The sequence below is a fragment of the Ptychodera flava genome, chromosome 1 (assembly GCF_041260155.1).
Source record: "Ptychodera flava strain L36383 chromosome 1, AS_Pfla_20210202, whole genome shotgun sequence".
NCBI lineage: Eukaryota > Metazoa > Hemichordata > Enteropneusta > Ptychoderidae > Ptychodera > Ptychodera flava.
The window spans coordinates 33,365,563-33,390,153 of NC_091928.1; the positions used below are offsets into that span (position 1 = coordinate 33,365,563).

The window sequence follows — 24,591 nt, forward strand, 5'->3', positions numbered from 1 at the left end:
TCTTTTTGTGTTTAGGGGACCTGTCACCAGGTCTACTTTTCCTGTGACAGGAGCCTTCAACATGTTCAAGTTGGGTCTTCGGTCTTCAAGTTTCACCCTGACAGCTTGGAGGGTCTGATTGAAATACGGTCTATTACAAGACACAGGTTAAACATTTAAACATGAAATACAAGACAGTCCAGAATTGATCTCTCCGAATTTATATAACGTTGCAGGGAGGAGAAGGAAATATAACACCGGGTAAAATGTAGTGTCCCCGCCTTCCCTTTTTGAAATACACCATCATGTTGGACTACAGCACACTCTTCACTTTTGTGCAGTTCCCATACTTCACTACGTCACGACAAATTTCAGCCCTAAATTGTTATTCCCTACAGCGTTGTGTTCACAATCGTTCCAGTAAAAATGGACGTTGATTTATATGAAGTAAAGTGGGTTGCTGGCTACGTAAGTGGCAAAATGGTTCGAGAAAAATTAACGACGGTTTGCGTTTTTTCGCGTGTTGTTTGGTACATGTATGCCATTTGAGCCTGTCTGGCACGGCGACACTCTAATTTTGGACGTACCCCCGTGTTTGTTTTCAAAGCGTTGTCGCATCTAGTCTTTTCTGAAAGTTTCAAGAAATCACAAGGATCTTTTCTGGCATTTTACATTCACACCAATGGAACTAGCTAATAATTCAATATCTCAATACATAAATTGTACCCGTCATCCGCCAATCATGCAGCGTGTTAGGCTAGACACTTTAAACTAATCCCATTAAAATCTTGTTCATATTTCATTTCTGCTACATGACGTTTGTTCAGCTAAAGTATTGAAGTCTGTACTTTATATCAAAAATTATCAAAACACAAAACTTCAAACATGTTGCTCAGTCAGCGTGCGATATATTAAGTCGCTTTCACCGAAGTCACATCAGATATAAGCCAGCATTATCAGAGGACAAGACGATGGAGTGCGCACTCGTGCATGTTCTTCACGGCGACGGACATCAAACCGTACTCACTGCACTGTGCAAAACAGTGAGCCCTCGAGGGATGTAAATAGTTAGACTTAGCTTGCAAAGTCGTTTTCATTTCATGTTCGAAGATACAGACTTAATATGAGAAAGTCTGTTCTTATTCCTAGGACTGTTATTTATACACAATGTAACAACAGCTCTTTGGATATATTTACCTCAGCTTTAAGACGTGTCAAGGCATTTTCTGAAGTTTTCTTAAATGTAAATGTCAAATTTTATTTAAAACTTTTAATATTTTTAGTAGTTGTTTTTATGTTTGTATTGGTGTCTGTTAGTGTGCCGTGAACCTGTTGACTCATCGAAAATAAATAAATAAGCAAACAAACAAACAAATAAATAAATAAATAAATAAATAAATAAATAAATAAATAAAAAAAATAAGTAAATAAATACTCAATGGTGACTTAGTACAAAAGCCAAAATAACACATCCTCATTGATTGGTCACTGACAAAACTGGAGATTCATCTGACGAAATGGTATGGAAAACGAAGAGGGTAGTGAACATGTACTGTCAGTGATACAGTTAGTGTTTCATTGCTCTGCTACCAGTGATGTTTCCTGCATAATAAGGTGTTAGCATCTTTTTGTTTTATATCTGCCTGTGGCAGTGTTTTGTCTCCTTTTCATGAGGTGTGTCATTGAGATAGAAGACACCGTGAATGAGGACATCCTGCGCATGTCTTTGAGTCTTGTGTAGTTTAATCATCGGGATAGAGGCGACTTCCTCTTGCCGTTGCCCCCCTCCCCCAATCGATCGCTACCTTGTGCCCCTTACATTTATCCAACTCTGAACAGTGTGTTGTGCCTTATGTCACAAGGAATACGTAATAGAGAAGAGCTCTGCGGCGCCGCAATGATGGTTTAATGCCTGTACTTAAAGGCCGGAACACCAGTCCTGCATTCCTTAAGTATTCCATTGGAACATAAAGATTTCAACGGTCCTTATGCGATATCATATTGACATCACAAACAATGCATTGAAGTACATTTCAACAAAAGTCAAAGATTAGATGGGCTGAAATGACTATAAAATTTGAAATTATTGGACTTGGGCTTCTATTGACCCCTTGAAGTACTGCGTTTTTGCTGGTGTTTTTACGGGAAAACATTAATCACACGCAATTTCTCATGACAGGAATTGGTGTTTTACAATATTTCCTCTGATACGTCCACCTGCAAAAGGCTGAAATCATTGACCGTGTGTTTGACGACCGCTTTTGATTTAGAATGACCGCAACCAAAGAGTTATTCTCCTTTTGAAAGAATGTTCTCAATCCACATTGGCCATCTTGGTTTTGGCCTCACCTGACTTCCTCTGAAAAAAACACCGGTGCAGGATTTCATTCAGACGTACTTTGGTAAATGGTATTGAACATTTTGATTGTTTTGTTATCGATTCACTTAGCCTCAGAGACCCTCGCGAAAGTATATGGCGTAAAGATACTTGTCTGTTCTCTCGAGTTTTCGAATTCTATCCCGAGGCTTTCTTACAGTCAACATGTAATGTCATCGGCCGCGCGTTTGACTGCGCCACCAAAGTTCAACACGTAAAACACTTTCACTCCATTACCGCTAATCCACCCAAAGCGCGCTCGATATTCCTATATATAGAACATTGTACGTGTTGTCGATGGGTAGATACCACTGGCTATATACCACAACGTTATTAAAATGTTATGTCCGACCTTTACCGTAGTTACATTTTAAGAGGGAAGATTCATCGACACCAGTTTGCGGTCAACGGGCGATAATGGTATTTCAGTCTTACGATCCGACCAAATCTTTTCATGAATAACAAAAGTGGCTTGGCTGTGAAATTCACTTACCCTGTCATGTAAATTTCCTGTTTGTAATACCATATTTACATAATAAAAGCTGTTAGGGAAATTTGAATACGCGCCAACCAAGGTATTGACAAGGGAAACACCACACCCAATTGCAACACCACTCGGCCAACATACTTGCTGTCTCGGATTTACAGTAGCTTGTATTTTGATAGAAGGTAGGTAACAATCTGCATTATTTCATAATTTACATTTTTGCGTTAACCAAACTCGCCGACATGAATTTGTGTACTGGAAATATTTTTGAACGGGATGTGCAGTACTTGTGAACTGATAGATTTTACGATGGATCCCGGGGATGGATCATGGTGTTCCTAAGAGCTCGCTGACGGTGCTCACATACGTCCCCACTACCAAATCATTATTATTTACAATCGCGTCGCCAGCCACTCAAACAAAAACAGAACAAAACGTGCAACGGGTTGGCATCGCTCTGCGGCTTACAGCCGACTACGGCTGGTGTCGATAAAGTCCGTCACATATGGCCGCTCTGGCTTCACGCATATCCGAAGTGGAACCGTTGAAAATTTCAAGGGCGTGGAACGCATGTCTGAAAAGGGATTCATTGCGATATGACGTAACGAACTTTCCCTTTCACTGTGAACGGACCGACACGCCGTAAAATGCCGTCTAGTTGTCAAGTGCACTCACCACATTGCGTCAACGTTGATTCAAACAAACGGATAAAAAAATAACGGTTGCATGAGAAAATCAGGGGTGTGCATAATATAATTTAATATCCGCCGTCCACTATTAATACCATCGATCGGTAAAGGTTACGAGCAACGCAAAAATAAATATGGTAGGAACTTTAATTTATAAAGATCTTGGTACCTGAATTAAATAAGAGGATAAAGCAGCGCCAAGCAAGGCTGTCTTACATTTGTTGCTGTCGGTTGTCGATTTAAGTTTTGATTCAATTGGATTTGGTGTATGAGACGTACACCCTCGAGGGTGTAGGTGGATCATACTTTGACAATGGCATATGCAAATAAAATAAGTACAAACATTCTTACGTGCACACAAATGACAGTCCAATTCAACACGGATCAAGTGCTCCCACATACTGCATGTTCACCAAGCTTGTATTTAAATTCCTTACGGACAAAGCCGACCGTTTCACTTTAGTCTCTCCGTGGAGGAGGCACGCAAACCCCAATTCTACAAACATGGGCTCCCACTCGGAATTTTAAAGATTTTTTTCGATGTGACAATTAATACTAAATATAATAACCACGACAGCTCTTTCACGGTAGAGATATTTCTGACGCTTACACTATTATTTCCACAGCAAAGCGAAAAAAAAATACCTGGACAACAAAATTCTGCAGTTAAATTCCGTATTCTATTTTTAAGCCACGCTCACGGGGTCACCCAACTTTATTGTCATACGGGAACAGACGTTTCAAACAGACTCTTTTCCAGTAGCCGACATTACAACAGAATATGATCCTTTGCCGGGCAATCACAAAGGAAGCCGCCAATTTTACTGTCAGTTTAGTGTGCCATATCGTCATTGCTAGATATTCCTAACTGGCTCACTGCCCCGGACTGTGGCTAACTGTAAAAAATTGTCTATTTTATGTCCATGGCTGGACTAATGTTTATGTGAAAGTGCGCACAAACAGCAGTGCAGTCGCTGTGCTGTAAATAAACGGTCGTTTCCCTATAACAGGTACTTTTAGATAATAATTGGGAGCGTTTTCATGTTTAAAGCATCTGTATTCTAGCTCTAAAAGATCATGATTCAGAGAAGAGCGAGAGCAACAGGTTGTCGGTATGGTAGGTGTCATTATAATAGTTTACAACAACTATGTATTTGCAACAGTGTAGTAAAATGTAGCTGTTTGGGTAACACTATGAACCCAGTACAAGTATTAGTGTGGCCAAAGTTAAGCTAAAATGTTGCGACATTATACACAACTCACGCACACTGAAAGTGAAATTCGATTTTCGTGAAATTTTAAACGCCATTTTTTCTGAAAATAAGTAGCTCAGTTACTGAAAAAATAGATATTTCCAATTAAATCGATGTATGAGGCAGGTTTCATTAAAAACTGAAGAAAAAACGATAGAAAAATAGTGTTTTTCCTCTCCAAAAATGCCACTTTGCACTGACCGGCCACAGCGCTCGAGCGGTCGCCGCTCATGGCACGCACTTCTGAATCCAGTCAATACCTATTTCGCAACGGAACTGCTTTCGGGCCCTGTGCACGCTGTCATAGAACTGTGAAACTTGGCCAGGAAGTGGCAGACCATCCCATTTACATGTGGTGGTGAGTTTTGTTATATTCTGGGAATTTTAGCCAGCAAACACGAGGTAAAGTGAGTACGGTGAATTCGGTGTAGATTTTTCCTATTTAGATACATATTTTTGCCATAAAACTTGTAGCATGCTCTTTTTAAACATCATTCCAACATTTCTGTGAAATATGACGAAAATCTGTCCACGAGCACAAGTACGAATCATAAAAACAAAATCATGTTCATTCATAGACCTCAGTACAGTGTAACTCAAGATGGCGGCGGAAGGCAGTCACACTGACACACCATTGACAGCCTGCCTGAGGCTGAAGTTAGGGACAGCTATTTCTTACAATTTCATGGCTGAAAATGAACTGCATTAAAAGACAATTGGCAGTTTAAATTGATTTGTTAGAATTGAGTGTTATTAAATAACATTGTGACAAAATTTCATTGTATTGTGAGCTCTAGTTTTCAAGTTATGTGAATTCAAAATTCATAAAAACATAAAATTCATCCATTTTTCGATGGTACGGTGCCGCCGCAATTTTGACTAAGTCAGACAAAATATTTTCAATTTTCAACACTCACAGTTTCAAAATCCAAGACTGTGCATCAGTCAAATCTTGATTTTTCCGTAATATTTGGTAAATCTGTGCACAAGACACATAGTTTAATGATTCCATGTGAAGTAAATAAAAAATTATGGGTTGCAAAACTTGAAGGAATCGGCATTCGTTGAAATAATTTTAAAATTTGCCGAAAATTGTCCGCGAAAAAATGGCATTTTTTTTGCTTTAAAACTTCATAACTTTTGATTGGATACAGCTATTTGCATAATTTTTTTTTATTTTTCTTCTTTTACCCCATTCTTGCTAAAAAATCCATTTAAACTGTGTGTATAAACAAGAGAAAAAAATGGCTTGGCCACCCTACTACAAGTATTAATGTGTTAATAGCCACTAAACTGCTGCAACGTTTGCTACAATGTAGCGAAAATCATTCCAGGCTGTTGAATAATTGTCATACATTACTCCACTATACTGTATTCAATTTTAACAAAAGTTCTTACATGCAGGTATGCTATATATATGCAGGTTGTCACCTTAATTGTTAAATATTTGGTATGACCTACTTATTGGTGGTTTCAGCTTTGTAATTGAATGGGCAGTTCTCACACATTACATTTTCGAAGCTGCAGTAATTAACAATGGTGCTGAATAGTTTGCAAGATTATACGGTATCTTGTCCACGAAATGGTTTTTACGAAAATGATAAGAACCTTTGGTCAGGAATTTTATTAGTAATTTATTAAATATTGGTCCCACTGTATCTTTGGGACTATTATCGACTGTAAATCTTTGATAATTAGAGATTAACAAATTCAAGAGGACTAGCATACCGGTATTTTGGAAGGTATTTTACAGTCATATAGGATTATGGCGTGGTGGGGTCTGTTGAGGTTTCTTGTTTTATGAACTGCTATCAAAGCTTCCAAAAGCATGAATGTATTCTTACCTGCAGCACTCAAGGATATTTACCGGTATTTTGTACACCGTTGTGCAATTACAGGGTTATGAAATAAATACGAATAGTACATACACAGCCACATACATGTACCCTGAGGCTCTTTACTTGCCAAATAACAGCTTCAGAAAGCTGTGCTATTTAAAGCTGAGACAGTGGAAGACTGCTTCTACTTTCTATGGTTAAAGGGACAACGTGGCTATCTTTTCAAAATCATTTCTGTTTCGATTTCTGCTCACTGAAACATACAAGATTGTCAGTCGCCAGGTCTCTACTTCCCCTTAAGATATTGCAGTTTATGCTTCAGTGACATAATTTATGGTACATACCAGAAAATGTCAGCAGAATATTTACACGTTATGAGTTTATGCAAGACTGGGAGTTGAGCTTTGAAGACTGCAAATGTTTCAGTGAGCAGAACAAAGGAACTTAAAAATTTGAAAAGATGGGCTTTGTCCTGTTGATGATTGAGATATCATGAAAGCAATGCTACCAAAGGCTTGAGACTCGCTGGACATACTCTTTCATATCTTCTGGTGAGACAAAAAAAAATTATCCCGAGTGTCAATGCATGATATAAGGTAAATCTCATTGACGGAATCTCTGAATGGGTACAAGAATTTATTGTATTTGCATACTTGAGTGAAGCATTTCTATCACTAGGGAACCTTGTCACATGATCTAGTGACAGCTTTGCATAAATTAATCTGCAGACCAATCTCCGCAGGGACGAAAATGTTTGTTCCATAGGTAAGAAGAGTATCAGTGTTTAAGATTTGAAAATTGTCTGATTCGAATGCGTTCTTTACACTGGATGAAGTCACTCCAATATTCACAGTGCGAGTTTTCAAAAGGAACAGTGTTAATTAGTGTTTCACAGTTATTTTGTATTCACACTTTGATGATTGAGACAGGCCTTGAAAATTGAAAGACAAACTTTTGCTAAAACTTTTCTCAAGCAAACATTCAACCATTCTCTGTCAATATCAAGAATGAAAATTGGGAATCAACGTGCAAATTTTTGTACGAGTGGGACAAATTACCAAATATTAACCGATATTTGAAATTCAAAATGTCACCACCCCTGTGTCATCTCTGTGTGGGAAAATACAATTCCTGATTAATTTTCACAAAAATTAAGCGGTAAACTTTAATTCAGTCCCTAAGTTTCAAATGTAAAACTGAGAGAGTCTGAATATTTGTCCCCGAGGCACATTCTACCTTAGTTTAACATCGAAGGGTGGCTGTCTTCAGTGATAGATTTTTCACCAGTGAAGCATGACCAGGGGAATATTCAAACAATTTAAGATTTCCATGACCATGACATAACACAGTCAAAGGAAAAATGACATCTATAAATGAAGACAATAATTCTGGCCAGCAATTTAATAACATGTTAATAACATCACTGTGAGCTAAAACGCAGATTAAGTATTGTTCATATAAACTTGTCAGAACTTGCTTGGCTCTCAGGCAGACTTTGGATACAAAAAATAACAGTTCTTATTTCAATTTGATTTCTTTTGAACCGGTATTATATGATTCAGACATGTAAAATTTGATACAAGGCATGCTTGCTACGCGTTTGAAAGTTTCAATGTACTGCTTTCCAAAAGTTTTACTTGACAGTATACTTACCTGTGTGAATGTGTGTGACAACAGGGCATGTTGTCGGTAACCAAAAATTGTGGCAAAACATTGAAATATCACAAACAGCATTTCCTATGAGTTAAAAATGCAGAAATTAACCCTTTCACCCCCACTTCCCTGTATACAGTTCCAACTTTACCATAGAAAACAATGGATTTGGGACAAACCATGGTGGTGAAAGGGTTAAAAGGCATTTTCAATGAGGTGCCATGCGTTTTTTTTTCTCATCTTCTAATTAATGGCTTATAGTTTGCAAATTGTCATCTCATATTGGAATTCACGCCATTGAATGGTAATCATGATATATCGCATGTCAATTAATTGTTCGGCTGTAGCTAATCATGTATATCACATGTCAATGATTCAGCAACGTGAATGTTTCATTCCGCATTCCAGTTTTGCATTAGCGGTGAATGTCTGGTCAATTTACCATTTCACAGATGGATGCACACAGATATCATACCACAATGACTGTCATGGATGTTTTTTCTCTAATTGTCTTGTCACTGTCAATGGAGTTCATTTCTGAGATGTTCCACTTGGTTAACGTCTGTACTTTTTCAAGTATTTGAATTGCAGTGTAAATAAATTTCAAGTAGCGTAAAGCTTGTCACATAAACTTCTACATTACGGACTCTCTCCCAGATGTTGAATAACCTCATATTTAGAAAAACACTTCACCTACCTTGTCGACAATGTAATTTTAGGAAAATGACATGCTTTTTGATTTGGTTGGAGATTCTGAAATAACTCTTTAGCACAAGACTGCCAAAATCTAAGAAATTTAAAGCATTGATGTTGGTATTTCAGAAACAAACACCAATAATTGGTAGACTATTGACTGGCACTTTACATAGGCCTGATTGAGTTGAAATTGTGAAGGAACATTTGATCTGCAAGTTGAAAATTGATTGAAAATATAACATGGTAGCTATTTGAGTAACATCTCTCCAAGTCTGGTATAATATTGTAGACTTTAACCCGGCTATTGTGAGAAAAAAGGATTAATTCTCAATTGTTTGAAATTTGTATTCAATATTATTTCACCTCTTACAGTATGTTTGAAGGCAATCACTCAACTGTACAATAGTTTGAACAATAACATAAATGTGCGTATTGCCTGAGGACCACGTGTTCCTGGACCACATTGTGCCATCAATAGTAACATCAAGCCTGGAGGCTAACCTGCGAACTCCGGCTCTTGCACTTTGACAGTATATTCACTTAACGCGAAATATATTGTGCATATACAATACATCAATTTCTGCCAAAGATAAATCAGGCATCCAAGTTCACATGTGCCTGCAGACCTATCTTACTAATCACATTCCTGAGTCAAAGTTGAGATTGATGTCTTGAACTTATTGGCAGTAAGGACTGATTCAGCATAGCAAAACAGCTGATGGACTAATAGCAAAATAAGATGATGGATCAATAGCAAAATTAGTTGTTGCATTGATAGCAAAATTAGAGAATGGTTTCTGTCTCCACAAACTACGACTGGGTCTTTGTACCCTTCAGGAAAATCATTCAAACCTACCTGGTCACGGTCCTGACCACAATCTTGACTTTGACACTAAACAGTCAAGAGTAATATGATGTCTTCAATCGGGTTCTAACCCACAACATACGGCATCCAGTCACTGAGTAAATATTTATACACTGTCTGTACAATTGAAGTACTCTGTCCCCTGAATGTGATACTGCTTGATCATAAGGTTAACAAACTTTTGTGACCATCATAATTTAGGGTAAAATTGATCCTTGGCCTCTTCTTACAAATGAGGAAATCTATACGAGCTTGTAATGCTAATAAAACTAATGCGTTTGAAAGAGTGTTTTTGCTTCATAATATTTTTTCAAAATAAAAATTTTGAGAATATGCAAATGACATTTTTATTTTTCCTTTTAGAACATTGTCTGGTACACAGGTGCTTAAATTTGTTTTTATGTTTATTATTACAACTACACTTGCTGGCTTGAATGCTTGATGAACTTGAAGATCTTATAGTCTAATACTCTATGTATACAGCATCAAATTATACAAAGTGCAGTTCACATTTGCATTTACCACTTATGCCGCCTACACGAAAATTAAAAATAAAAGTTTGGCATATGACTAATATCACTAACAACATTCAAACGACTGTTTGTGAGGAACACTAAAAATAGATTTTGGTTCACAACGAACAAAGTTACATGTTTTTAGATGGTACATCTGTCAATGTCTATCCATACACTTTGACTTCGTGTTATTGTTTACAGACAAAGTGACAGCTATATGTTGTTAAAATTTCCTCATATTTATGATTCATTTTATTGCCGTGAGGACATACCGGTAATGATTATTGATCTTTTCTCATGATGTTGGCAGAGATAGACTGCAGGTACAGCTTTGGCCTGTATTACATTTAGTGAATGACCCCGGTTGGAGAGATGAAACAATTGCATGGCTACATATTATTCACTGTATCTGTATGAAACTTTGTAAGTCCTTAATTATCAATTATGGCAATGTTTTTACATATTTAGTAGTACAAGAATCAGATACGTGGATTCCATTTGCCACTTGTCCTGTGGATTAAGTCCTAATGTTTTTTTGAAAAGTTACCTACTCTGACACCAGTTTTACTTGTATACTTCAAAGTGAGTTACCACTCCTACTCAGACAAAGCAAATCTATATGTAATGGCTGTTTGCCTATGAATTGAGATTAGAATCATAATGGCTGTGTTAATTTACTCAATTAGCATGTGACTGAGGTAAGGGTGTGGTTTTTGTCTCATAGTTTTTCTCTGATTTCCTCTGTTTGTCTTATGTAACACCAGATCCGACTACTGTGTGTCTGGTCATGAATGTACAAAAATAGTCCATGGTCTGGTGTACTCAAATGGGGGCTGATCTTGTCCAGCCTTTGAAGGGCTACAACTATGAGTTTCGAAAACCAGGAACACAATGTGCAATAAGGCAAAAAATAAAAAAGAAATGTTTCTGGTCAGGTCTTTCTTTAAAAAATGGTGCGGCGACGCGCATTTTATTTTATTTTATTTTTTTTCCCTCAAGGGAGGGAGGAGGGTCAGTTTTATAGTTTTATCAATACAGTCACATATATACTGTTCATGCAGTCACTGATCATGCCCCCCAAAGAATTTTCTCTTTCTCTTCAGCCATTTTGGTTTGGTGTCAGCCATGGCCGCCGGCCACAAACAGAAAAAAACAGGGTGACACGCTGTTGTTCAAGTGACGCGCGCGCTGACCAGAAACATTCTTTTTTTTGGCCTAAGATTGAATAAAAAACATTAATACTCAACATAAAAAATGTATGGTATACTCCCTGTTCAGGGCCTTATTATCTAAAAATAATTCTGTTTATTACAAACGTACGCAAATTATGTTTTATTTACTATATATTTCTGTGGGCTTAGTTATATCTTCTAAGTTCAAATTTCACCATCAGGTCGTTGGTTGAAACTAGTGATGCATGGCATGTTTTTTTGTACGGCATGTTATAACATTTGCAGGCCCATAAAGATGATTTTGTAGACTATTAACCCTTTTCCTGCCAGACAGTAATAACTGTATCACTTCCCCATCAGCCAAGTCAGTAAAAAGCGGTATTGAGCCAAAACATGACGTATTTTCACACACTTGGCTTGGTATGTTATAGCATCTTTTATCCAAAAAAATCAACTTTACAGTATTATGTTTTCAACAGCCTTCAAATGTACAATATTATGTTAAAATACATCATATGGAATACGTTGTATTTCATTAATTTTAACCATCTTGACGTGGTGGTGAAATATGGACTTGGCAGGAAAAGTATTAAAATCCCCTATACATACCATGTCACATTCCGGTAGGTGAAAATATGTATAGGTTTTGGCTCAGCAGCTGGTTTTTTACTTATTCAGCAGTATCTGAGCGTGGCAGAATAATAATAGGGTTAAAGTGCCAAGGAACACAGAAAAATCATAATGCTATACTGGTGTCCATACTATAATTACAAGCTCTCTCCTCCAGTAGCCACAGGGCATATAGCTCAATGGTGATATGATATGCATTATAGATGGTTTAATTACACTGTTTGTTGAAGTTTGACTGACCTAGCACATGCCCACTTTTAGAGAATTATGTTGTCTGCCTTATCACCACCTGACTTCAAAGTTTCTGCGGGTTCCTGCACCTGTGAAAACAACAAAGTGAAAGCAGTTGGTTTTGGAAAACATTGTGATAATGATAAATGCATACCTGTCCCTGTTGTTACAATTGTGATAGTAAACTGTTGGAGGTTAACAGGGTTCATACAAAGGTCGATTTCCAGGAGAATCGCAGGTGAGACTGAAGAACAGAAAACCTCTAAGGCAGTTGTCTCAGGCAATGTAATTAACAACACCAAGTATTCTGGCAGGACACAAAGCAGCCATTCTTGTAGTAGACATGCTATACCATTAGCCTGTGTGACTGGAATAACAATTCACCTGAAAAACATTGAAAATACTGTATATAAGATTTCTTTATGACAAAATAAACACGTGTATTGTAGAAGCTCAGTTATTTAACAAAAAGATTGAGGCATCATATTTAAACATATTTATATTTGATTTGTTGTTTTAATTGGCACCTATTTATTCACTATACTGACTGCTATTTGCAAGACCCAAAAATAATTTAGGATGTATGCTAAATATTGAACTACGAGTTCTCCAACAATTTCAATTTATTCCAAATTCCCCAATGATCAGCAGTCTGCATAATGTTTGGTTTTGAAATATCAAAGTTATCTAATATTTCATAGAATTTTCAACATTTCTAAAGTGTACATGCACACTTTGAGTTAAGCATTTTATTCCACAAAAAGTAGTAAACTGTTTTATTGGAAAATATGCCTTCCTGTCCAAAGGCACTTGTCAAACTCATTCTATGTGATAACATGAATCAATATAACCACAGGACATCTTGGAAAACTTGGCACATGAATTTGTCAACAACATATAAAGAATGAGATATACATCATTAACAGCCATGACAATATTCTAGAATGACCACCAAGACTACTATATTTTTCTAGGTCTAAAACCACTACTTTTTCAGCTGTTATAGATGTTACATCATACTATACGCATGTCTCAGACAGAAGGCTACACAATTTATTACATTTTATTTACACTTATCATGACATCCCTGCAGATGAAAAGATATTAATTCATTATGTTTCTTACAAATATACGTTTCTGAAAGAAAAATATTTTATATTGAAGGGAAACAGTACATACATAACATTGGTTGTCCATAATTGATCAAATTCATTGTCAATGTACTCTACTGCAGTGCATGCAGTGTCATTGAAGGAATTATTACACAATTGATTTGTTCATGACATCCCACCATCGTCAATTACGGATATACACATACAACACATAATGCATGGCCATGGTATATTTACCCATAGGAGGTGAAACAAACGATAAATCAATAATCTAACACAAAATGAATACATTTATAGATTAGCAACAGCAGTTGAGTGAAAGCAGAGTGAAAGAGCATCATGTGTCTTGATGATCATCCCATTTTACTGTTTGCAGTAACCATGGTGACACGCTGGGTTGAAAGTAGACATTTCAGTATCTGTTGAAATCCACAAAAAAAACTTGTGCGAACATCACAAACCAAAGAATATTGCATTATATTTGAAACTGTGATAAAAGTTGATAAAAAATGACTAAAAGATTTGCTTGTACATGCTGGTGTTATTGGATGAATGTATTTGTTTTTTCAGATCATAACTGCAGTCCTTTTTTGCAAGTCTGATAAAGACGGGCCTATACTATTAAAATACATCCAATTTACACTGAAAATTGTTGCCTGTCGATAGAGCTAACCTACTTAAGAGACCAAGACTATTTTTAATGGAAATAATGTATTTTCTTTTCAATTATCTTCTTTCTTCTTTGATGAAATTATAAAAAAGATACTCATGAAATGAAAGAATTTACCATTTCATTGTTCTTTTATTACTTTCAGTGTTAACACAACCATTAATAAACCAAAATGGTGGAAAGCTGTGGTTTAAAGTGCATAAAAGCACTTTTATTCGTTTTCAATTTTATCTTTTGGGTAAGTACAATACAAAGTATTTCAATTTCGCATGCATGGAACTGCTTTTCTCTCAAAGATATTATCAGTATTACTTCTATCAGTAATCATAAGTACTGGAAGCAATTTATGATCCCATTTGTATCATATCATCTCTTAACTAAGCTCTGTCACACTCTCTCTCTCTCTCATATATATATATATATATATATATATATATATATATATATATATATATATACACACACACACACACACACACACATATATATATATATATATATTATATATATATATATCCACACACACACTGGTATTCATGTAAGAATATATGTAAACAAACAATCTGAGTTGGTTTCAAATGTCGCCACCGAAACAAATAGAATGGTACGTCCAATATCGATTGCTAAATGCATATTTGGTACACCCTGAGACAAAGGTCATTCTTTTGATGACACACAAAAATTTGTGATGAGACAATTATCTTTGGCTTGCACTTTTCAAAATGAAACTACTGGCCTCAAAATGCCGCCGGCAAAAATGCATTCATTATTCATATGGGAAAATTGGTATCAGTTCAAATGGAGCTAATTACTTCAATGACATGTTTCTGTACTGCATGAGCATGTTTATACACGACTGATTGTGCCTACCTCATAGCCTCGGAATGTTTGCTTCTTGGCTGCATTTCAAAACTTCATTTGTACAGTCGAAATCACATTTCTTCCCCTTTCTCACAGGAAGGGATCACATTTCTCAATTGCCACACTGAATTTCAGCAATGTTCAAATTTTGATAAACTTGGATAAACCTATCTTCCACAATTTCTGATATTTGCAATGAGATGAGACTTGCATGTTCAAATGTGATAAACTTTGATCAAGCTGTTTTCTACAAGTTCTGAATTTGCTTGCTCAAATTTGTTAAACTGGGATCAAACTATCTTCCACAAGTTTCATTTGAATTGATAAGGAAAACAAATTGTGCCTATCAACTGTCTGTACATATATATGGATGTTTTAAGGATCTATTGAAAATCAAATCATACATATTTTTGGCAGTTGCTTTGTACTTGAATTTTCCATGGGAATCAAGAGAACCACTGTGACAATTCAACATGGTAAAGCGGTTGAAGCTTCTGAGAAACATCATAATTTAAGCTTTAACTTATTTGGACAACATGTTCACATATTTTTATTTCATAAAACGATAATCTTCCCCCTCAAGTATGTAAATACTACATGTGCATGTTAATCTTCTTTCTACCAGGCTCCATAGACAAACCATAGATTCTGAAATAACTACAACTAGGGTGAAAAACTATGATGATTAAATTTGTACAAACAATATTCATGTGTATACTGTACATAGTACATGTGTTCAGTACAATGTTGTAGTTGACAAATGACTTCTTGTCTGGAAACTGCACTTTCGGCGTTGTATTCTTTTTCTGTAGTATGTATAAAAATATTAGCCACAACACAAACAGAACAAAACAAACTTTACTATGATATGTTCAGGAAAATGATATAAGAAGATAAGATGCAGTCATTTTAATGTTTTGCAATAAAAAAAAATTGCCAAGAGTTACAACATCTGATACTATGCAATTGTTGAAAATGCTGTCAATTACCATACAGGATTGTAGGTGATGTAATATGTTGATCAATATAATAATTATATCAACATATAAATTGAGACAAAACATTGATATGAATCACAATAACATTATGCAATAGTATCAGGTCAATGAAAGCAGATAGTGCTAGTAGACAGTCAGCCTGCCAGTACTTTTTTCAGGAAAATTAGACTGCCTTACCAAAAATGTAATGGAGTGATACACAGACTGGGATGACAATAAACCCATTGAGCGCCAAAGTCAATTTTGGCCGCCTTCAGAAAATAAACCCCAGTCAATTTTTTCCAGATTTTTTCCAAAATTTTGTTAAAAAACTGTAGCCAATGAAATGCACTGTCCATTTGGTCAAAAATTGTGAAAACAATTGCCAAAAAATTTACAAAAATTGGTAAAATGTTGCACTAAACTTTTGGTGAGAAAAATTACAGCACTCAAAGGGTTAATTCTGCCAACCATCAGATTTCTGTAAAGCCTAATTGTTTTCAACAGGGTGGGTGGACCTATCGGTATGTAAAGGAAAGTGGGATGAGGCAATGAAACAGGAACAGTATTTTTGCAAGACCAACACTAACCTTTTACTGATCTTTTTGCAGCTTTCTGGATGTGCGTTAGCCGGAGTTGGTATTTGGATTGTTATTGACAGCGAGTCCTTCATACAGGTGTTGGATAATCCACTGCTTATCAATGCAGCATACATCATGATTGGTGTGGGTGGGTTTGTTCTCATCGTCGGCTTCTGTGGGTGCTGTGGTGCCTTGAAAGAAAGCAAATGCATGCTTGGATTTGTAAGTAACCAATAATCGATGTAAAGTTAAGCATGGCATCTCTGATAATTTCCCAATCATGTTATGCTTAGAGCTTAGTACAATTTCAAAGTCGAATGAAACAAACATCATGTTTACTTGAATATTTAAGCAATAAAGCACACCCAGCGATGGTATACCACAAGATTTTGACCATTTCATGAGCAATAGCGAGTGCATTATGAAGTGAACTGGTCACAATAGAGTGGTATACCGTCGCTGGGTGTGATTTATAGCTATTATATCATAACAGTATAATAAAATTCTGGCATTGAACATCATAAACAGAGTTTTGCTCAAGCTGAGAGCTTGTGCGTATGCCAGCCGTGGCATATCGCCAATATACTATGGCTCTTTTCACGTCTCGACGAATCAGATCGCTGTATTTTCATCATCAATATACTGGTATGATATAATACGATTTATACCCTTATCCTGCAGACTTTATATGTCACCATCAGGTCAAGTCGATTAAAAGTAGTCATGCATAATATGTCCCATGTGTCGCATTTAAAAAGACTAAAAAGACTTGAACGTTTGAAGGCCTCTTAAAATTATTAAACATGATTTTTGGGGACTAAGGCTGCTATCACACGCAAAGCCCAGTGGGTGGAACTTTATATGCATTGTTTAGGCTCAATGCTACTTTTAACTGACTTGGCAGATGGGGAAGTGATATTATCTGGCAAGAATTTTAAGGCCTTAAAGCACCAGTCGTCAACCCCTGGTTCTAGCAATATTGCTGTTGGCATAGTGACAGTCCCTTGTTTCCATTGAAAATTTTCCAGGTAATCAATGTTTCAGAGACAAACCTGACAAAGGATATGTCCAGTAAAAGTCAACTTATTGTTCTTAATTGATGGTTCTACAATAATTGAATATTTTATGACGAATAATTTTTGTCAATTTAGTTGAGATGCATGTAGTTTTTTCAATGCAGTAGAATTTTATGAAGTATTTTATGAAAAATTGTTTCTTTTCATGCTATTAAACTAAAGAAAAAAAGATAGAAAGAACACAATAAAACACATTTTACTGCTGCAATGAGGCAAAAATGCCATCACAGATACATAACAGAAAAGTATGTTTATCTTTTCCGGATCATGATAAGACTTGAAATATATATGTTCTGTATAACAATTTTATAATGGCTTGATTGACATTTGATCTTTCACAGTACTTCACCATGCTCCTGCTCATCTTCCTGATTGAGTTGGCAGCCGGTATCCTGGCTTCAATATACGGCAGCGACATCGAGAGGTATGTGGAGAAAACAATGAATGAAACGCTTCAGTTGGAATATGGTGAGAAAAAACTTGTTACAGACGCATGGGATGAAGGCCAGCTCGTAGTAAGTTGCTTTGAATAATTTAACCCTTTCACCAAAATGGTTTGGCCCAAGCCATTTGTTATCAACAGTGACAGTGGACCTCTTTATAATGGAGGCAGGGGTGATCAGGTCAAATTCGATGATGCACAGTTATTTCAGAAAACTTGTGGTTGTTGACTAATCAAAGGATTCAGCTGGGAAAAGCATTCATGCATTTCACCTTAAATTTTGTCAAATTTAGTCAACTGTAGTTTTGCATGACAACTCATTGTTCTGTGGACAACTTGAAGCACATTACTCTTTTGCGTGACAACTACTATTCTCACATTCCTGGCCACTGGGAGTGTGGGATCGACGGTGTGGGAAAAACTCGATCCCCCACTCTCAAAAACCGTCCCACACTCTGCAGTATATAATACACAAGTTCTCATAGGATTATAAATAGCCTTTCGTTCGACGTTCAAAATATTATATATGGTACGACGAGTAACACACGGGCCGATAGTACAAAGTAAGCGGGTCAGAGTACAGTGACAGATGACAGAGTTGTCACGATTTTTGATAATATTGTACGTGTCCAATGTGAATTTAACGCATTTTGTGGTCATGTGAGAAAAAGAATACCAAGGACAGATTTCTCACACTCGTTGGGCATATTTTATCCCCAACTCATGTGAGAAATCTGCCCAGGTCCTTGGGGGTGTGAGATTATATTATTCTTATGCTTCCATGATATTGTTTTATGAGTATCGTTTACTGATTAGGGAATCTTAGATCTTACATTTAAATTATTGGTTTGCACAAGGTTATTAGGCACTTTCCATCTGAGACAGTATTAATGAAAATTTAAATGTTATGATCATGAAACATGAATCAATAAAAAATATAATTTCCACTGGTTATCAGGATCGAGCCTCAACAGAATACTACAATAATTAGAAGATTACTGTTTACATGCAACTTCTTGACTTGACACACTGTAGACGACTGTGTCATGTCTGAGAGGTGCACTTTCTTAGGCCAAAAAAAAAAGATTGTTTCTGGTCATTGATATGTGGCAAAAATGATGTGGCGACGCAATTTTTTTTCCCAATATTTTTTATATTTTTGGTGGAATTTGATACATTTTCCCCTTTTTTCTATAGGGGCAAAGGAAAACAGGAAAAAAAAGAGTTGACGCGCACACTTTGAAATGATGCGCGCGATGACCAGAAACAAATTATTTTTTTTGTGTGGCCTGATCATATTACTGATGAGGGAAGATGATTATTAGCTTGACCCTGATAACATACCAATATGCTTTTAGGAATACTCTTCATTATGATAATTATGAAATTGATCCACATTTTCTTGACAGCTTACAATAGACAAGATAAGCTCAATTGGTCATTGGCTCAGGAGGTATCATATGACACGTTCTTGAGTTGATGGTTGACTCAGTCTATGAGCTGGTACATACAGCTATAGTTTAAATCATTTAGATAAGTACAGTAGAACTTTTATGTGCAAACGAAACAGGAACATTAGTTTGTGGTCAAATTTTTCCCATGTCAAATCCTGATCAGTTCTGATGATGAAAAAACGCCAAGCACAAATTTTGAGTAATGGCGTAATGATTTTGTACACTGAGTTGAATATAGGACAGACACGGCCTGTGTGGTATTTGCACAGGCGCCCTCTATGGCATATCTTCCAACAAAGCAATATTTGTTTTTACTTTGCAGTTTGAGTGTTGTGGAACTTATGGCTATTCAGATTATCTGACCTCGAGGTGGATAGAGAGTGACAGAGCCAATCCTTCTGAAAACTACCCAGAAAGCTGCTGTAAAATTGCAGATATAACAATTGGCCAGCCCACGGACAGAGCAAAATGCTACGACCCCACCGACCCAATGTGGGCAACAGAATACATGAACACAAATGTAAGTTGAATCAAAGTACACACGTGAAGAGCATAAGATTTCAGATAAATACTTTTGCGAGAAGCAGAAAATTTATTTGATCAAAGGAAAATTTTTGAAGACTGCGCATTCACACAATTCATGACAGGCCTCAGGTGATTACAGCTACTTTTTGTGATGGATTACAAAATATTTATGGCAAAATATCACTTTTTCATGCCAATCAATTTGAAAAATTGTGAAAATTTCATTTTACTTGCAATATTTTTGGATTGCGCTGCAGTTGCAATAGTGAACGGGACAACATGTGATGCATAATCTCATTTCTTAGAAAGCCAGTGAATTAACTTTACATTGTCTGTATTCCAATATGTGAAGAGTTCTGATTGCTTGCATCACGGTCCCTTTATCACCGTGATAGGGGGACCATGCTTGCCTTTATCACCGTGATAGAGGGACCATGCTTGGATCTTGCGAGACTGTGTTGCGGGTGGGTATTGTTCCAAGTCGTTCACTGTAGAGACACACAAAGACGAGCATTGCTAAAAGAAGTACAGGGTGCCATGTTCTTGACACATGCCCACAAATAGTGTTGATCGCGATTTCGGGTTTGTTACTAAACATAGCTGCACGCGCGCGACTTTCGGACAAATATGCTGAAATTCGGACAAACTTTGTCGTTGTATGCACGGCTGTTGTTGCAGCTTGTAGTCTCAGTCATCAATTCATACAAATAAGTGTGACACTAAATAGCAATTCTAACACTCGCAGGTTTCATCTTCGTCATTTATGCGGAAAATGCGGACAAATATTTATTTATGCATATTAATGAGAGAGAACAGTGATGTCATTTGCAATCAGCGCTATTGTCAGATATACCAGTAGACTGGTCTGTGTACTGGTAGTTCATTCATTTGGTCTTTGCAAAACCCTCAATTGATCGGTTGATGAAATTGCTACTTTATATACACTTGCAGGGCTGTGTTCAAGAATTCAAGGAATGGGTGGACCAGCGTATTTACATCTTGGGTGGTGTTGGAATTGGCATAGCATGCCTTCAGGTGAGTGGTTTTACTAATTACCGGACACTGACTCTCATCATGTGTGCCTTGTACACCGGCCGATCTCAAATTTTGCACAAAAAGGCATATTAAGCAGTATCATGTAAGAATATCTCAGCAAAATGAAATGAGGTGTGACGTGAAGCCCACTAGCTGTCAGAAATATAATAGATAATGAGAAACCCACATAGTAGAAGGCAATATTAACCTATATTCACCCTTAATTCCTTTTTAAACAGGTCCAAATTAACCATTAAAAACAATGGATTTGGTACATCCCATTCATTTCAAGAGGGGGTGTTGACCTACATGTATTAAATGGGGGTGGGGTGAAAGGGGATACTTTTGACTTCAGCAGTATTTAAGCTCGAACCATTAAAATGAGGCCATAACAGTACCTTGTACAAAGTACATTCCACATTCTAAATCATAATGATAATGACTTGGATCTACATCATTATCCACCACTCATTAGTACAATGGGCATTGAGGGAATCTAATTAGTGGCACTTCAAGTGCTAGATGCCAAACCACTACAGACACTCAGCATCCACAGCCAAAACTGATGGAAAGGTGAAAATTCAATTGATGAGAGAGACTTTAAATTTCCAGTAGATTTGAGAGGACTTAACTCTATTTGGTAAAAGGATGTACTCCAATTGACAGTTAACCCTTTCACCACCATGGTTTGTCCCAAATCCATTGTTTTCTATGGTAAAGTTGGACCTGTAAACAGGGAACTGGGGGTGAAATGGTTAAAGTATGAACTCAAATTTACAATCAATAGCATCTCTGTAGAGAACAGGTTGTATAAACCTTTTACCTCTATGGTTTGGCCCAATACCTATTGTTTTTCTGTGGTGACAATGGACCGGTGCTTGGGAAGTGGGGTGAAGGATTATGGTTATTTCACTGTTGAAAAACTTTCCTAGGTATGAAGAACTTTCATATTAATTATGTCCATAATATTAGGGTGAGGACTGTTGTATATTTTCACTGATTCACCTTGTGTAATTAGTATACGGATACATTTAAGGTAGAATGCGCCTCCGGGACAGATGTTTGGACTCTCAAACTCTTACAATTCTTTTCTGATCTCTCACTTGTTTGGTTCATTTTAAAACTTGTGATTAAAGAGAAATTTTAATTGTCTTTATCGAAAATCAAACATTTTATTTTTCTCCATAGAGTTAACACAGGGATGACAGCCATTTCATTTTTCAAATATTGGTAAATCTTGGGCAATTTGTTTCTGCAGTCCCACAATTTGCATGGTGACCCATGATTTTTATTCTTGATTTTGAAAGAGAAAAGTTGAAAGATTCCTCTAGGAATGTTTGGGAAAAAGTTCAAGTCTTTCACTTTCGAGGCGTGTTCTATCTTAATTTGTTTCCTTGTTTTTACATTTATGTGAAACAAAGATACTAATCATTTCTACTTTTTGTTAATTATTCCTACAGCTGTTTGGAATGATCCTCGCCATTTGCCTCTGTAGAAACATCAGAAGTGGTGATTAGAAATTTCCAAAAGAATCACACCACGGTATTTTACCAACTGTTGTGACTGTCATAAAAAAGCCTGTATTTCTGAGAAAAGCACAAACCTAATATGAGACCATGAGAATTTTATGTTTTTAAGTACAACATGTGATGTTCAGAATCCAGAGAAACAGAAATCAAGGTGAAGTGAAAATAAAATGTTTTTTTTTCAATAACTTGTGTTTTGCAATTAACCACTGTAAGTAGGTCAATCATCACATGACCCTCACCTGACCAAGAATGCAAGTGTTTTATTGATGGACAATGATGTTGTAGTTTTCATTTATTTTTAGATACTGATTGATTTTTGAGAATAGGATAGCTTCCGTGATTTATTTTATATCTTATCAAGAGTTGTGTAGACAGACTCATTTAGCTAGTTATTGAATATAGTGGTGTATTTATTTGCTTCCAGTTTCCCATCTGAATTGTTAATGTAAAGATGTTTATGCTGTGAATCACCATATGAACAGATCACTTTCCATGGGTGGACACTAAAAAAAGCTACCTCTGCAAGTCGCAGAATATTCTGAAAGGAACAGAACTATCATAAATTAAACATCTTTGAGATGTTGTGGACACTTTTTTAAAGGGAGCCTACCAAATGGTTCCCCTTTAGATCAAAGCAATGTCTACAAGATTGTAGATGTGTTTATTTTGTGACAGTTCTGTTTATCGCAGAACGACTCTGCAATGAAGGGAACTTATCTGCAAATGTAGGTATATTTTTGTATTTGAAAGGGAGCCCACCAAATGGATTGTGTATAGTTATAACCACTAAGTTAATTAATTTCTTATATTTTTCATGGTGGTAATGTTTTAGTTTTTGGAACGATTTGTTACTCTCATATCTTGTCTTGTATGTTTTACCTCCAAAGAGTACATTGTCAACCTTAATGCAAATGCATAACTGCATTGCTTCCTCATAGTACAGAAAGAGCTTCATAATTGAATCACAGATTTGAAAGACACAAAAGTGAATTGTACTCTGGGAAAAGGCAATATGCATGACATAACCACAGCCCAAGACTGTCAAATATTTGTGTTTTGGGATGGCAGGATGAAAATGGAGAAAAAAACGGATGCTGTTTAGTTGTGTGTTTAGATCGTCATGATGACTATCTACATCTCAGGGGTTTCCTTTATGCGCCAGTGTGTGAATGTAAATAAGCTATGCATCAAGTAATTTGTATTTCCAGTGAGACATTTTGGATATTAGATTTGTATCTTCACATACTAGTCAATGACTTAGAAAAGACAGTATCTAGACCTGAATTGTCATGTATACAAATAAATTAGATTTTCTGAATTCTGATTGACTCATTTGATCAGGTCTGTAATGGCGTCACCTGCATCACAGGGAAAATTTCAATTTTTTCAGAAACCGTCGTATGCAAAATTGAAGTCATAAAATTTCCTATAAAGAAGTTAAATACGAAGAACCAAGGAGAATATTTTTGCATAGTGCCTTGTCTGTTTTCTGTACATTTTTGGTTATAAGTGCCTTTAAAAAGATGTTAGATTCCTGACTGTGTTGTGACAAATTTAATCATACTGACAGACTTGCCATGGCACGTCTTGATTCTCTTACCCAGAACATTTAGTATTGCATAAAATACTGATAACCAGTGATCTGCATCTGTGGTAGATTCCTACAATGAAACTTGCCATAGAGGGCTCACTCTATGATTTGAACTCTGCATGTTTGATACAACCTATGTGTGTATATTTTGCATGTGATTTAGAATAATATTGTGACAAGCTCTCAAACCAGATTGCTGTCTTATTAGTGAGGTTTTGCATCAACATGTCAGAGTTCTGATATTTCCTAATTTTACTCAATAAATACGGAACATTTTATGACGTCTGTGTTTGTCTTTTTCTCTTGTACTCTATTGACATACACCTTTCTTATCAGAACACCAGTGCTTTTGT

General features: G+C 36.4%; 1 protein-coding gene across 1 annotated transcript; it reads left to right on the plus strand.

Moving 5' to 3' along the window:
- Positions 1-2,578: 2,578 nt before the first annotated feature.
- On the plus strand, positions 2,579-24,519 carry LOC139135625 (CD151 antigen-like). Its single transcript, XM_070703118.1, has 7 exons — positions 2,579-3,025; positions 14,313-14,405; positions 16,617-16,808; positions 18,004-18,177; positions 19,881-20,078; positions 21,035-21,118; positions 22,579-24,519. The coding sequence occupies exons 2-7, from the start codon at positions 14,340-14,342 to the stop codon at positions 22,633-22,635; spliced, it is 771 nt and encodes a 256-aa protein (XP_070559219.1). The 5' UTR covers positions 2,579-3,025; positions 14,313-14,339; the 3' UTR covers positions 22,636-24,519.
- The last annotated feature ends 72 nt before the right edge of the window (positions 24,520-24,591 follow it).

Excerpts from the sequence above, each read along its gene's own strand:
- LOC139135625 (XM_070703118.1), top strand. The coding sequence starts at position 14,340 with ATGGTGGAAAGCTGTGGTTTAAAGTGCATAAAAGCACTTTTATTCGTT. Across the intron at positions 18,178-19,880 it reads GGGATGAAGGCCAGCTCGTA|TTTGAGTGTTGTGGAACTTA; the intron begins GTAAGTTGCTTT and ends TTTACTTTGCAG. Across the intron at positions 21,119-22,578 it reads TTGGCATAGCATGCCTTCAG|CTGTTTGGAATGATCCTCGC; the intron begins GTGAGTGGTTTT and ends TTATTCCTACAG.